We start from the raw sequence: 17,273 nt of genomic DNA on the forward strand, positions 1-17,273 counted from the left end.
TGGTTGGCCTGGTGTCAGGATAATGTAACTGAGTGGAACATCATGATACATGTCTTCAGCATGATGTCCCTGTGCTAGACATCACTATAAACAGTCACACTGCAGATATCGTAGTGATATGACTGAAAAATTGTTAAAGCTACGTTAAAAATTCAAATCACACACACATACAACCTGCACATCCAATATGTCCACCATAGTGGCCACCTTTAAAATCTTATCTATGCCACTCCTGCAGCATGGATGGTTATTTCAAAATGTGGTTTTCATTAAAAGACACATTATGATGTCTAGTTGATCTTAATTCAAAGGTTTGAACACACATTCATCCCATGGCCTGGTGCTAAATGAAAATGGTGCAGCTTGTATATCCAGTATGAAAATCTTACTTCTTCAGAATGAGTAGTCATATGGGATTTTCACTAACAGACTTGTGTCTGTTTACTTATTTGAAAATGGTGCCAATCTGACCCCCAGTATGGCCATGACAATGGCCATCTTGAAAAACCTTAGTATCACTACTTCCCTTAGACTGACTGGTCATAGTGACATTTTGCTTTCACCAGAAGACTTATGTTGTCTAGTTGCTCTTAAATGGAAATGGTGCCAGTCTGATATCCATGATGACCACCAAAGCAGACAACTTGAAAATCTTGTTATCATTACGCCTTCAGAATGGATAGTCATATCAGCCTGGGGTTTTCACCAGAAGACTTTTTATGATATCATGTTGGTCCACAATTAGAAAAGTGTTGATCTGATTTCCAATATGACCACCATGAAAATCTTGTTATAGATATTTTTAAAATGGAAAGTCATTTTTGACGTGGAGTTTTCATTAGAATGTTCCTTATGGTGTCTAGTTGGTCCTAAATGAAAATGAAGCAAACGGACCCTCAGTATGACCACCATGGTGAAAATATTATCTCTACTCTTCCCAAATGCATAGCCATATCAGCATGGGGTTTTCACAATATGACTTCTTATGATATCTAATTGGTTGTAAATGAAAATGGTGCCAATTGTACATCTGATGTGGCTGCCATAATGACCATCTTGAAATTCTTGTTGTCACCACTACCCATGGTGGATGGTCCTGTTAATGGTTTTTTCCCCAAAAGACTTCTAATGATGTCTTTTTAATCTTAAATGAAAAGGTGCCAATCCAACATCCAGTATTGTCAACATTGCGTCAGTTTTGAAAATATAGTTCTGTTTGGATAACATAACATACTTTCAACACTCAGCAGTTGAAAGGAAGACATAGTTTTATTTTGGATTCATGAGTTCCTTTTAGCCAGTAGAGAATCATGGCATTCAAGAGACTCTTGCTTACAAGGAGTAACGTAGTACGTTCGGATTTTTTAAAATATTATTCACAGACAGTAAATTTGCACGCTGTTGGATTTAACGGGGAATTTAATAACCATTGATGTATGAATATTTGGAACATTTATTATATATAGTTTCAAATGACTAAATGATGTAATAATTTCATCTTCAAAATTACATTTCCCACTTATGCAAGTGATGCAGGCATCAGAATAATTAGCAGTCCGATACATTAAACATGACCTTAAAAGCTTAAATGGAAAACTTTAAAAGATTTTCTGTTTTATTTGTTCACTTTTAGAGAATAGCCAAGGTAGTTTGATAATGAGGCAAAATAAAACCAAAATACTAACAAAATTGTGTTTCATTTCCCCCAGGAGTACCCTGTTATTACGGAACAGGTTCAGATTGACAGGCAGATAATTATAGAGAGGATTGTGAAGTTGCAGCGTGCTCTTGCCAGGAAAAACGAGAAGATAGAGTTTATGGATGATCATATTAGTCATCTGGTGGATGAATTACAGAAGAAAAACAAGTATGGTTCATTAGGACAAGCAGTTCATGTACATAAAACATACCAATGAAACACAAATTATTATTATGCAAATTATTATTTCAAAACAATAAATGTTCATAAGGGGATTGAGCTTCTCATCTGCTTGAACTTAGCTTGTTCAAAGGTGTAAATTAAAAGTAGACTAGATATTTTTCAGTTGCATCTTTTGGAAGATGGACATCTGTTTGCATAGTTTCCAGGCTACTGGGAAAAGCTATTACACTTTGCAAATATTCTTCAAAGTAGAGGGACAAACAATTTTTAACTGCCACTTAATGACAGAATAATATGTAATTGAATTGTATTTGATCTGATCACAAGTTAAATTTATTGAGCTCTTACTGGAATTTTCTGATATGTGTAACTCTTCATTAATATGAGATTCAATTGCTGTATAGAGCATTTGGCTTCTAGCCTCAGACATAATTGTATGGTCAATCCAAGCATTAAGGCAATCAGATTGGTAAAGTAGACTGGTTACCTCTAAATCTGCTCCATATCAGTATCTTTTCTGATGTTGGAAATGAGATGCCCAGTCTAGAATCATACTGTAGCAGTGGGTCTGGTTGTCTGCGATATGTGGTCTCAGTAAATGTTAGAAAAAGCTAATGAAGCATATCTTTCCCAGTTTCCCTTTTGAGTTTTAAATTTATTGAAAATGTATTGTGAAAATATCTTTACTTATTATTTTGTAGTTCACACTGGGAGTGTTAGCATCAGTATTTACCTTGGACAACTCCATTATAGAATCCCATGTTCTGGGTGTCTTTGATAATGGCTGCATTAAATGTGCATTTTTTAGTTGGATTGCATTGAAAGTAGATATTAAGGCACTAACCAGACATTAGCAGAGCTCTGCCAAGCAAAATCTTATTTATTTACTAGTCCCTGGGTCAAGTACATGTAGATTCAAGGGTTCCCATGCCCTCATGATTTTTAAGGAGGTCCTGGAATTCGACAAATTTGAATTCAATGAAAAAATATGTAAATCCACCTTAAAAAATACTGTTTGTCATAAAATGTCCTTGAATTTGATATTAGAAAGCTAAACTAAAAAAAATTTATAGCGAAAATACACTATATTTCACTGCAATTTTGCAGTGAATGACTTTGGTAACCATGATATTACATTGTTAGCCATGGTTGAGTCTGGTAACAGATTTTTGCACATGTGCCTAATCATTTGTACACATGCAGTCGTCAATTTCTCCACTGGAACTTTTTTTTATTTGTGTAGTTGAATTTGTACTACCTTAAGTGGCAAGATTAAATATTCTTTCATCCTGAATTTTATTTGTTTTAATCATGATTTAATATGCCATACTAAAAAACATCAGTCAGCAATGTGTGGTTAGAAGATGAGTGTTTTCATGGATGACTTCATCAAGTAACTTTTTTTGAAATTCTGTGGAATGTGTTCAAAGTATATCAGCATTTCCAACATGGTAGAGTCTGCCTTGACATCACATATGAAATCAAAGATGCAAAAGAGAAACACATATAGAGAGGCAAACTTTATCTCTGAAATTGGTCATTTTCTCCTTAAAATCTCCTGGAAAACAAAGATCATTTTGGTGCAGGAACCCTGAGATTTACACCTTGAGAATATCTGTGTACATCTTCTACCCATAATAAGCACTGAAGGTCACCATTGTGTAACATCTAGGAATGGTCATTTATCTATTACTTTTGCCTACTTTGTCTGTTTTATGAGTCCAGAACATGTTGCAAAAGAAGATGACTTTGTTTCATTATACAGGCATCCAATGCAAACCTGATCCTAAATGGGTTCAGCTCATGAAAATAATGTTTTCAGAGTGAAGACAGAAGGTTCAAAACCCTTCTAGGATTATAGTTGCATCAGGTGCCTGTGTTTTTTTAAAGTAATACTGCATCAGATACAGGCGGTATTTTAGTAAGAGTTTAAGTGGTATTGTGATAAGTATAGTATGTTGAGTAAAGTAATAACGTGGATGAGAATCTGTTACAACTCTCTTTCCAAGGAGGAGTGCATACAAAAATTTTTTTTCACTGCCTGCATAAGTGGATACTAAAAAAAATATTCAGTCCTTCTTTTGAATACAGACATATTTACTTTTTCTTGTCAAAATTTAAAACGACTCTTTTTTTAAAAACCTTTTTTCTTGTGGACATATGCAGTTAAGCAGAGTAAAGTTATCATTTTGTATTCTGTTTAGTAGAAATGAGTTAACATGCAGATTGTTATGAAATCAATAGTTACACTTGTTTCTAGCGATACATCCTGTTTTTTTTAGTACATTGTTATTTCAGATGTGATGGGAGAGTCTCAAAATAGAAAAAGCCTTGGATTTTAAAAATGCACATTTTCTAAGCTGAAATGTTCTTTTAATTCTATTCAGTAATGGTCGTAAGTGAACCTTGAACAAAATTAACTTCATCCAGCAAAATCTTTCAAAAACCCAGGAAATTTTTATTTCAAAGAGTGTTGGAACCCAGTGTTGGTGTAACGCTGTACAAGGAACTGATAAAACATTTTGTTTGCTTAATACCTGTAAGTTGTTAGGAAGTATTAATAAGCACTCTTCAGTGACAATGGTTATAAGCAACCAATGAAATTGTGTAGCAAAATAATCATGACAACTCTGATGGCTTTTGAAATTTTTTAATGCTTTTCATATTCTGTACGAAAGTCTCTTGAAAGTTTCAACCTTGATTTGAATTTGCTCACTGCATAAATGTTAACCGTGCACAATTATTTGATGGCAGAGTCATCCAGAATTACCTCATTTCATCAGACCTTGTTTTCTTTTTTCAGCCTCAAGAAAATAAAATTATCTCAACACATTTTTCTCATTATACTGTCTGTATTTTCATACTTCACATTTTTCTCATTACATGGTCTGTATTTTTATACTTCACATTTTTCTCATTACATGGTCTGTATTTTTATACTTCACATTTTTCTCATTACATGGTCTGTATTTTCATACTTCACATTTTTCTCATTACATGGTCTGTATTTTCATACTTCCGTTCTTTTTAGGATTATTCAGCACTATGCCTTGCGTGAAGAGTCAGGGACCATGACGGCAGACTTCATGGATAGAAACAAGGTATATAACCTGCTGTGTTCTAACAGTTGCATGACTTCCTATGCCTCCTCACAAATGTGAAATAATAACTAGATGTAGGTTGATATGACTTTCTTTTGACTGCATTTTCATGTTTCATACTGTGCTTGGCTTTAAAGTTTGTGATAAATTTCCTTCATCACGCTAAACACTTTTCCTGTGTATGTGCTTATCTGTTTTGCAAAATATAGCATTATTTTTATGGAAGAAAATTGTGTTAAACATAGTTTTACTGATAGGGACCATTAGCAATATAATATTTGATGTTTCTTGAGATGGGAATGTTAAACTATGAATTTCAAAAAGAAATAAACCTTTCCTTTTTATTGAAAAGGTATTGTTATACACATAACCTTACTTAATAATTGGTCCTGATTCAAATAATTTATAAGCAGTGAAAGTAAGTCATCTCAAAATTGTCAATTTACCTCCATTTTTTTGACAATGCCAAATTTTGCTGTAATGAATACTTTTAAATGTAAGAGCAAAGATACCCACTTCTTGAAACATTTTTTTGCAATTAGAAGATTTGTGTTGTCATCTACTGTAGGTATATGCTTATTCTTTGAATGTCATCATAATATTTTGGTCATCTAGAATTTCTAGACATTATAGATATTGTTTGATATAAAAAAATAATGTATGCCCTTCTTCCTCTACATACACATGATAATAATATACCATGTAATGCAAGAGAAAATAATAGTTGTTGTAGCAGTTAGGGCCCAAGTTGAAGTCTGTAGTCAGTTTGTCACTATATTTCTATAAGAAGAGCAAATTGTTACCAAATGTGTATTTTGTTATGTCCTAGCTGTCTGATGTTAGGAAGCAAGTTCAGGTATAGTAGTCCTTATTTGAATTCTTCCACAAATCTCGTAGAGGGTTTCCCCGATTCCTCACTCAGGGCCATTTTTAATGCCAGAAACACATCTACCTTATATTTAGTTTGGGACATGTATATCCTACAATGTGCTGGATTGAAAATACACTTGCCCAACCTGAAATGAAATGAAAGAATTTCCTGTGGTTGAGGAAATTTTCCAACTATATATTGATAGATTGCTTATTGAAAACTGGCACATGTTTTTCCTCAGTAAACATGGATTTTTGTCGCATGTATTTCCTGGGTTGGTTATATGATGCTCTTGCAAGGAATGTTATTGATGAACAAGCATTTAGCAAAATAAACTGAAGAATCACCATGTAAATATGAGTATTCAAATTCTAATGAATAACACTTGTAGCTAAAATAGTACATGACTTGTACTTTAGTTTATTTCAAGGATGGAGCTGCAGTAGCACAGTTGGTGGAATGTTAATCTCATAATACAAGGGTTGCAGGTTTGTTACCCACCCAGGCTTGCCCAGGTCTGTTGCCTAAGAATGTTCTTGGAAAAGGAACCTGATTCCTATTTGTTCAGCATGATGTAACCAGTACTGTGTTATGGGTGCCATTAAAACCTACAGAAAACATTTCAGTCAACAACAAATAATAATTTATGATTTTAATGTCAATGATCAGTTTCAGGACTTGATCTAGCTGTTAAAAACTGTAGAATTAACTTTTTAATAATATCAAAGATTTTAAGAACTGAATTATAGTTGGTCATTCTTGTTAGCTATACAGGACTCCTCCCCCATTCAGCAGTTGAATAACTTTTTTGAAAAGTTTCAAAATTAATTTCAGCACAAGAAAAAGAAAAAAAAGATGTTTATAACTATACTATAATTTGAAATGCTCTTGGAAAACAACATAGATTTTGCAAATATACTAACCTTATTGACTGTTGCAGTTTCCAATTCTCCACTTGTACTTTGTGACTGTGTGCTTAAAACCATTTCCAGTGATTATTTCTGATCAAATATTGATCTGGTTATAACATTTTCTTAACATTACAAAATTGCATTTATTTAGATCTCAGAAAAATATGAATTATTCAAATGACAGGGAGATTTGTTTCTGGCAAGAAAAATAAAATTAGTCCCAGAGGTTTTCATAATCATTTGGCATTTATTGTATGCCTATTGTACACATTTCCAATGTCCACCATAAGTAGTTGTTGTCAGATTAGTTTATTCTGCATCTTTCTCATTTGTTCTAATTTTTCAGGAATCAAAGGAATTGAATATCCTTATAAAATTTTCTTTTTTTCATGTTAAGGGAAAAAGGCTGGCAGAGTGCCAGCACTTGACAGAAACTTGCATTTACCTCAGTTGCTTGTTAATTGGTCATACATTGTTCTTTGTATTTTTGCGCATCTCTTTATTGTGTTAGCATGTTGTGTTTATTTAAATAGTTAAAGTGGTTGTTTCACTGATTTGCATTTGAGTTTATTTTGTGACTGAAAATTTTAATTGGCTAGAAAGTCAAAACTGTATATAAGTGATCACAGAAGGAAGATTTGTTTATGACTTGAAATTAACAAATTTCAATAATATTTAGGCAAAACTGAGGTTATACTTATGGTATCCAGTAATAAGATATTTTTAACTGTTACTTAAATATGTTTACTGATGCATTTCTTCAGTTATGTTACCCAACCTTCAGAGTACTACCACTGCATCGCAAATCAAGGCTAAATTGTTTAGCTCTGGGAGCTAAAAGTTGCATGCCCACATAGGTGGCTTTTAGAATGATTGCCTCTTGATATAGGGAATAGTGCCAATTCCAAGAGTACCTCAGTTACTACTTCTGCTTGTGATGAGAAGCATGCTCTCTTTGAGAGGCCTTGAAGTGCAGATCAAGAGTTTCTGGTATTCAGCTGTAGATAATGTTGGAGCAGTTTCAGATCTCAGGGAGGTGTACATTTACAACTATTTCTTGCAGATTTCTATCAGAGATGAAGTTTTTCTATTTTGTTGTAAATATACAGGTAGGTTGACGTTTTGTATTTACCTGAATGGGTTGCTAGTATGCACATTTAGTAATGTGTACTTGATTTTCTTATGTTTACAACACAAGGTGTAGACTTATTATAGTTGTGCAGGTAATTTTTGTGTCTGTAGAAAACTTTTACTGTTCACATTCACTACCTCAGGAAGATTTAATGATGTTGCATACATGTCTCTATAAAATTCCATTTATGTTCAGACACATACAGGTAAATTGTCTGTAGATAGTTTATAGCCATAATGTCCACTTTATAGTTATAAAACAGCATAACTTGACCTGTATAGGCCATTGCTTTGGACCAAGCTGTTGCAGGTAATTTTTGCTGATATAATGTGGTAATTCAGTATGAGTTTATAAAGCAGGATGAATGGCTACACCTGTATAAATATTGTCTGATGTATTTCTAGTTAGAGTGTGTAGAATATTGCTATGACTAACTTAAGCATTGTAAATGCCTGAATTACATATCTGATATCCATAATGGGTTTGCCGCTCAGGAAATACATTTCAAATGTGCACTTTATGGATGTAGAGTCAGAGGACTTCACTACTGGCATGCATTCTAAATAAAAAGTGAAAATGGAAAAACACATTTTGAGGGACAAGGGTGCCATTAGTATTGATATTCAGATCTCCTCTCTCAATAATTTCCTGAGGAGTGAGCATCACAGACAGGTAAACAAATCAGAAGATCTGTTTTGGCAGCAATGACAGTTAGTTCCAGCCTTGTCACTTCAACTAGACAAACGTTTTAAGGCATTACTTATTGTCATGATGTCAAAACTTCTCTCCCTGCCTAATATGAGCCAGATCAAGAAAATACGTCAGATGCTGTCTTTTATGATACAAGAAGTGATTGTTTTTGTTGATCACATATCTTGTATCCTAGCCCAGCATATGTAAATTGACAATGTTATGGAGGATAAGATGGCACTGTTTAGAGAGGCAGTTGCAGGACCTAACTGTAACAAGACCTTTATTTTCAGTGACAGCTTGCAAATTTTAATAAAGCATTGGATAAGACACACATGCTAGTGTTTCACACAGAAACCCCAGCAGTAGACAGTGACATTTTAGGCCTTGGAATGTCAAAGCCCTCTTCAGTAAGGATGGACTAGATGTCCTTCAGTGCCACACAGCAGCTGGTATGGAATGTCATCTCTAAGGGCTTGATGCTAGACCTGTTCTCAATAGTAATTTTTAAACTAGTGGACTACAGCATATCCTCTCCCACTGTGAGACCAACTGGACATATGTGAGAATCTGTCATATGAATGGCCTAGATACTAAATAGAGCAGCACAGGACATGCTGGCCAGTGCTTTGAAAGCAGCAGCTAGTCTGTAATGTGAGGAAGAGATGCGTTGCTCCTCACTTGCACCTTTTTGGAAAACACCACAAAACCAAACTGAGATTGCAGCCATTCTCTTCTTTAATGGCCAAGTGGAGGAAGTACATAAACAGGTGTTCAAAGAAACAAATCTACCTCAGGCACAGCATCAGAAAAAGATATTCAGGAGAGAGATGAAAGGAATAGAAAGGGCACATCAGATGGGGAGGACTCATACAGATCTTTATATATCTACAGCCTTGCTGTGTTTAAACCATTCCTTCAGACTAGGCAACAGTATGGAGTGGGTTTCATAATACCTATTTAGAGGTGGGTATTGGCAGAATTTTTGTTTTGCTATGTATTGTGATAGAGGTACAGAGTATTGCAGTATATTGAGAATCTTATAGAAAGTGTGAAAAAAATATTCAGGAGTAAGCACTAAAAGATAAAGTTTCATGTAACTTTAGTGCCTTTTAAATTTCTTGAAATAAACAATGTTTGGGAAATAGTATTTCATGTGGGCAAGTATGACCACATAATTAATTGACATCATTTTATCTCCAGCTGTATTCGTATCTAAAGGGTATATAAGAGGGTCTACTACAGGCATTTTTAAAAATTATTTATTAAATACCATAATTCCAGTTTGGAAACAAATTTTACACACCTTAGTTCTGAGTACATGTAATTTCCAATATAATGACTGGTATGAGAGATCATTTCCATAATTACATTAAATCGATTATGTGCAAAGATTACATTTGAATGTATGACAATTTACTGTGGATTCCAGCACCAAAACAGCAGCTGTTTCATAGAGTTGTAGGGGTTGTCCCAGTAGGTGGCAAAACCAAGAACATATAATGTGTGCAATACAGTCAAAATACCCTTTGTAGCAATCAAAATACCCTTTGCAGTCGAACCTGGGTATGATCTGTCATTATTGTTATTCTTGCAGACTGAAAAAAAAAAATGTATTCTTACAAGCCTTGCTTTTCCAAGTCATTAATATGCAAATGGATTGAATAGCTCATGTTAGTGAGACCAGCTTTGGTTTTTACTAAAACAAATTAGCTCATGTATTATAGAAAAATGTTGGTATTACCTAAACTTGAGCATACAGTTAAGTTCAATGTCCTGCCCTCAAACTTCACCTCTTCATTATATTTCTGACAAATGGAAGGTCATTAAATAATTTTACATCTCCCTTAGATGATTCATTTCAGAACTGTTGCCAAAATGAGTCATTTTTGCTTCTTACTTGGGACCAATGCATACAAGACTTCAATTCTATGTCTGCTAGTCAAGATATAACATGCAGTTTAGACATTTCTTCTTTAAATATGTTACCCAATCATAATACTTTAGGACTACCTTGCAAATCCAGCCCTCCCAGATACTGCTTTTAGCCAAAGGAAGCTAAAGGTTGTTTGCCAACCTACGTGGCAGTCAGGCAGAGTGATTTCCCCATAGGTATAAGAATTGGCAGCAAAGTCTAAGAACCTGTCAGTTACTACTTCTGATAGTGCCAAGAAGCATGCTGTCATCAGGAAAGACCTCGCAAAAGTCAGAATCTATGTGGAAGATATACTATCACAAGTTGGAGAGTTTTTCACTTTTAAGGAAAGTTTACTCCATCTATATTTCCAACTTTTTCTCTTCCTGTCCTGACAAAGTTCTGCCTTCATGATTTGCTACCACTTTGTCATCACTCAATTAGGTACATGCACAGGGAGCCTAAGCAACTTCACATTCAGTTTTATTCAGTAATTATTTATATATGCAGGCTGCTAGTGCTTATAAAAGCTCCTAATATATGTGTAATTCCATTACAATTGTTGAGTTTCTATTCCAAGGCATTCATAGCATCTGAGCTCCAGCTTCATTGTTTTTACTTGTACAGGTGGGCTGAGGGCCTTTTTCCCTACAGGTAATTGCCTCATAATGGATATTGTTGCATCTGCTTTGTATGTATGAATAATGGTGCCTTAGTTCTCTTTTATGTGAAGTTTTTTCTATGTAATGTAGACACTTGTGTACATTTCTGTATTGATTATGCTCTTGTCTATACCAATTAAGGGCACTCCCACTGGGGCTCAACATCAGCCCTTGGGATTTCACTTGTCTGATGAATTGAATAATGGCACATGTCTAGACCATTTCTTTGGCAGTAACATCAAGTGACCTGGATGACATCCAGCAAAAATATCTGAGTTAGATCTAACACGACATGATAACCCTTATTATCAATCTGGGCTTCTCGTCAACAAGGAAAAATCCGACCTAGTACCATCTCAAGAATTTGTTCAGCTAGGTATGGAGTTCAGTACACAGGCAGTATATTTCCTCTTCCTCAGGATTTGGGCATTGATATCTGAACCATGGTAGCACCTTTACAGTCAAGAAATTCTGTCCGCACTGGAAATCCTTCGCCAGCTGGGCTTGCTCACTGTGACCGAAATTCTCCTGGTCCTAGGTTGCCTTCCTATGTGCCCATTGCAATGATTCTTTTGCCAGAATGGAGTTCTAAAATTTGCCCACTGGAGCATCATTTCACTGTTTGCACACAATTGGGGCATCATTTCGGAATTGAGGAAATTCTGTCTGCTTGGAAATTCCTTCACCTGCCTGGCTTGCTCAGTGCAGAAGTGGACCTCATGGTCCTAGGTCACCTTCCTATGCACCCATTACAGATGATTCTTCTTCCCAAATAGAAGCCTAAAGTTTGCCCACTGGACCATCCTCTCACCATCTGCACACAACTGAGGCACCATCTGCAGAACTGGGGCAACCTTACTTGGTTCATGGCAGGTATAAATCTACAAGTAAAACCACCTGAGATTACAGTCTCTACTGATGTAAGTATGGAAGGCAGAGATCCTACCTACTACCATCCTTTTGGGAAACCAGTGGTGCATGCTGTCCCCAGGAACAACATCTTCATATCAATAAATTCTGGAGATGATGGCCATTGTGAGAGCCTTTCATTGGTGGCAGGAATATTTGCATGGCAAGGGATGTCGCATTCTGTCCGACAACTCAACAGTGGTGACTTAAAAAACCAAGTCCCAAGACCTTTGTGTCCTGATGTGGACTTTATAAATTGGTGTTGTCAACAGCAAATCCATGTACAAGTTTGCCATATCCCAGGACTCTTCATTCCTGTTTTCATTCATATATGTACCCAATGGGACCAACCTTCAGTGAACCTGTTTGTGAAAAGGTGAAATACCAATTTCCCAACCTTCGTATCTCCAGTCCTGGACTCAAAGCCTGGGTAGTTTGCACTCTTTTGAAAGATTGGAAATAGCCTGAATGTATACACCTACCCTCCAACACCTCTGATTCCAAAAGTGATAAAGAAATCAAGAGCCTGATCCTCATTGCACCACTTGGATGGGAGAAATTGTGGATCAATGACTTCATCATTCTTGCAACAGGAATTCCTCAGAAAATTTTGATTTTTCCCTCTTCTGCTCCAACAATTACAAAGGCAGCTGTTTCATTCCTACTCAGAGCTATGGAACCTGCATATCTGGGTCATATTAAACACGCCCATCAGAAATAAACAATTGTTACAACCAGTCGTGGAGAGAATAACTCTAGCAAGAAGGCCAGCCACTCAGAAAGCACCAGTGATGCACAAACGAATACATGATATCTCTCCAGGCATCTATACTGCATCTGGCTCTTCAAAGAAAGTTCGCACTCAGTATGATAAAAGATTACTGCTCCACAATTGCTGACATGGAATCAAAGATATCAGACAAGAACGTATCTGACCTGCTCTCCAATTTGAGCATACACAGCCAAAAACGTTAGCAATATGCCGAAGTGGAACTTATCTTGGTTATTAACCTGGCTGAACTTGACACCTTGGACCCACAAGGGCATCTCAGACACACCTTTCATACAAGACCTGTTAACTTAAGGTGTTAGATGATGCAGACAGAATCAGCAAAATCCGTGCCACATCAGCAGACCCAGACAAGACAGGTCACTGTTACATATGATTGCATTCTCTTTCCTCACCATGGGTAACCAGACTTTTGTCATAAAACCTCTGTCTAGTCTGCATACATCAGCTGAAGGTCACCTACAAGACCCAGTTTGGGCTTTGAAGTGGTACTTTAAGACTTCAAGAGAACAGAGCCATTGCGTCGAGGGATATTATGCCATTCTCTACCGCTATATGGCCTGGTGTCAGGATAATGTGACTGGGTGGGACATCATGTTACATGTCTGCAGCATGATGCCCCAGTGCTTGACATCACAATAAACTGCCACACTGCAGACATCTTAGCAATATGACTGAAAAATTGTTAAAGCTATTTAAAAAATTCAAATCACATAAACACACTGCTCAAGAAAGGACAGGAGGATATACCAAAACAGACTATCTCTTCATGAATTAAGTGGGTTATTCGCCTGTCATGCAAAGAAATAACCCCAGCTGAAATTTACTTACTATACATTTTGTCTGATAAAGTTAAAGCAGTTGCCACCAGCCTATTGAAAAATTAAGAAAATGATTAAAATTAAAATCAACAGTAATTAATAAAGTTGAAAAATCAGATTTTGAATACTGTATTATGTAAAGTTTTTTGTGTCTTTAATATATGTTTGGAACAAATCAAATAATGAGTATTTGTAATACAACCCTGAAACTGCTGTACTTCAAATTTAAAGGAAAAAAATAAAATTTTATTAAGTTGACTTTTGTGTTTATTTGGATCTAAAATATTTCAGGAAAGCAATGTTTTTCTTAAGGTTCTGATGTCAGCCATTGACCAATTGCTCTAACAATGTCCTTATCCATTGGAGCAACAGGGTTTATTAACATCTGAAGCATGTATTACTTTATAGAGTTTCTCATTACACCTTTGGTATTGTTCATAGGTGCCATTTAATGTTTAACCACTGTTTCATTACACTAGTGTATTCACAAGTAATGGACAACTTATTATTATGCATCAAGCTTGAACTTTAAACATCTTGAATAAAGCAAACTCAAATAAACAAGGCAAAGAAAATCAAAATACTTGTGTGTTACTGCCTAAATTAGTTTTTGGATAGGTCTTTCTTGTCTTGTCTCCTCTACAGGACAAACTGATTTTGAATAAAAGACTCAAAAGACAGCATTTGATCCATTTATCATTATAATACCTTCATTTGGCCTAAACTCAGCAGATAAGGTGATCAATTAATACCAATTAATATCTTGTTGTGTATACATGTTAGTCTTAATCACATTACTCAGCCATGCATCAGTATACTGGTTGCAGTGACTACTGGAACATTACTCAGCCATGCATCATTATACTGGTTGCAATGACTGCTGGAACAGTTTTACATTAGATCGGTTCTGGCTGGTTTAATGCATAGATGAAACATGTAAAAATACCCCACCCCCCTTTTCAAACTGTAAATATCCAAAGCGTTTGATTCAACTATAAGACAGTTAAAAATGGTATTTTACATTATTGCTGGCAGAATCACATGTATGTTAAAGCCAAGTAAGCACTAATTATAGGCAGTCCATGTGATCTGTTTCCCATTCATAGGTCACATGCTTTGCTTTGTACACAAAGTTTTTAGTTTTTTATAGAAGTATGGTAAGTAGATGGTCATGATCATAAGGGGCTTGCATGGAGATACATGTTAATTAGTTACAAGTCTTTAACAACTTGACAATACAGTTCTACATTTCTGTTGGCAGGATTGAGGTTTTCACCAGCAAATTATAATTTTTTGATAAGCCCAATGAGCACTTCACTTAGAATACAGGTGGGGCCTGATCTGAAATTAGATGTGTTATGGATGTTGGGATATCATATTTTGTTTAGCACTGTGGAAGAAATACATGTACTACTATAGTTAAATTTAAATTAAATTTAATACAGATAAATCTTTAACGAAACACTTGTGTAACTATTTCTACCTTGCAGTTAATTTTCTTAAGAGTCACTTTGTTGTATAGTTTTACCCTGGTGGTGGACTACTGTTTTCTGAACTTGCATGCCTATCATCTTTTACTCCAACATACCGATACAAGACTGACTTAAGTGACAGGAGCAAAGCTCAAATACGTTACTTCATACAGAAAGTTTGAGTGTCAATTATCTAATTATCACTTTTATTCAGGGCTGTGAATGAACCATTCTTTTCAATTAAAAATATATAGCTATTCATTATTTGGACTGTTGGCTCTGTGAGACTTTTGAAAGATCGTTATGTATGATAGATCAATGGAAGTAGTCTGTACTTAGTTACTGTAAGACTTTAAAAGTGATTGTAAAAGAGGTTTTTATTTTACTAACTTTAATATTTTAGCTTGATGCATTTAAAATAAAAAATTTGGGGGTGCCATTTAAAAACTGCTGTTATTACTTTACATCCATATTTTTCCACTACACTGTAGATTATTTCAGAATGTTAGATTAAGACATGATTCATGTTTATGTTACATTTTGTATTAGTTTCAAATTCAGTTAAGATCTAACTAATTTCTATTCAGCACTGGATGGAAGTTCAAGCTGTAAGACATATACAAATGTCTAAAATTTGAAGTATCTGAAATATTTTGGATTTATTATAATCAGAACTTAAGTTATTTTAACATGCACAGAAAATTAATTGAGATTCCTGGAAATATTACCTTATACTTTTAGATCACTTGGCCATAAGACCAAATAAGCTTATGGTATGGCCCCATGTCCAGCATGCATCATCTTTGAACTGCTGCCTAATTTGTGTTATCTGCCAACATTATTTTTAACTTATCTCAAAAACCAATCGGCCAGGTTAAACTTGGTTGGAACATTCCTAAGGGCATGTATTACCAACATTGTGTTTGAAGTGGCTCCCCCAGCAATTGTTTGGCTTACATAACATCCAGAATGGAAAATATTTGTAACATCTTCTTTATAACACCTCAGCCAATTTAGATCCAACTTGGTAAAATGTTTCTTAGTACATGCTCTATCAAAAACATGTCTAGGGTGGCTTCCATAGCAACCAGTTGGAAACATTTTAGAATTATTATTTTCAGTCAGACTTGTTTATAGTGTTTCTTTATTCAGATTGGTTTTCATACCATTTGTGTGGCTTCAGTAGGATGTGTTCTATCAAAATTGTGTGCAGGCTCCTTAGCAACATTGGATTCCTTGGCAACTATTAGCTACAGTGACCCAGTATTTAGCTTCCCAGTTTTGCAGTAAATGGTTGCAGGTTTGAATCCTACCATCATATTAGGAAAGGTTGGTTACCATTGTGTGTCCTCAGGCAAGGCACTTTAAACCAATGGCCTTTGCATTTAGTGTACTACTTGTGTATCTGTGCCATAAAATGGAAAAACCAGATTAAACAAATCATTAGCAACCAAGTGGAAAACCTGTTTTGAACTTTTTCTCAAGAACAATTGTCCACTTTAAATCTGACTTGGTAGGAATGATTGTCATTTTGGGGTGGGAAAACCTATCATACAATGGTATTTCTCTTTGAAACTGTACCTTATCAGTCCAAATGTCATGGCTTGAACACTTTCACATTGATAAAGAAGATGCCAGTACACCAACTAGACCAGCTTTAGTTAATAAAGGCAGATAGTTGGAAATTATCCTGAAATTATGTCTTTCAAACCAAGACATCATCCTTATTACTGAATTGGCCTTTTAGATCAATGTCGAAAAGGTGAGTGTTGTCTAGCACACTTGGGACTTTTGTGTTTGTATTATCTACAATTACAAGTAAATTATTGAAAACAACTAGGTTGAAGAAGTATACTGGAAATATGTTTATCCAATGACAATGAAAATCAGAGCCATATTTTTGGGAAACATGTTTTGTTTTATGTTGTTTTCTGTGTATATTTGTCAAAGATTAACATGAATAATTTATGTTACTGAGAACTAACTTTTATCAGTATTTTGTAAAGAAAAGAGAAAAAATCTTGCTACATTATACATGTGTTTGCAAACTTCATTTAGAAGAGTGTTCACAAGATTGTAGTAATTGTTGTGGAATACACGAGAGAAGCATTTTCAAG

The 17,273-nt window shown here is 35.2% G+C and overlaps 1 protein-coding gene across 1 annotated transcript in view; it reads left to right on the plus strand.

Moving 5' to 3' along the window:
- LOC149795622 (coiled-coil domain-containing protein 186-like) overlaps positions 1 to 17,273 on the plus strand; it is a 91,581-nt gene that overhangs the window by 62,603 nt on the left and 11,705 nt on the right. The window contains exons 15-16 of the mRNA XM_089965453.1: positions 1,710 to 1,867; positions 4,914 to 4,983. Coding sequence (XP_089821579.1) covers positions 1,710 to 1,867; positions 4,914 to 4,983 — 228 coding nt within the window. The remainder of the gene's footprint in view (positions 1 to 1,709; positions 1,868 to 4,913; positions 4,984 to 17,273) is intronic.

Source organism: Sinohyriopsis cumingii, chromosome 7 (genome assembly GCF_028554795.1).
Source record: "Sinohyriopsis cumingii isolate HCF-2022 chromosome 7, ASM2855479v2, whole genome shotgun sequence".
Taxonomy (NCBI): Eukaryota; Metazoa; Mollusca; class Bivalvia; order Unionida; family Unionidae; genus Sinohyriopsis; species Sinohyriopsis cumingii.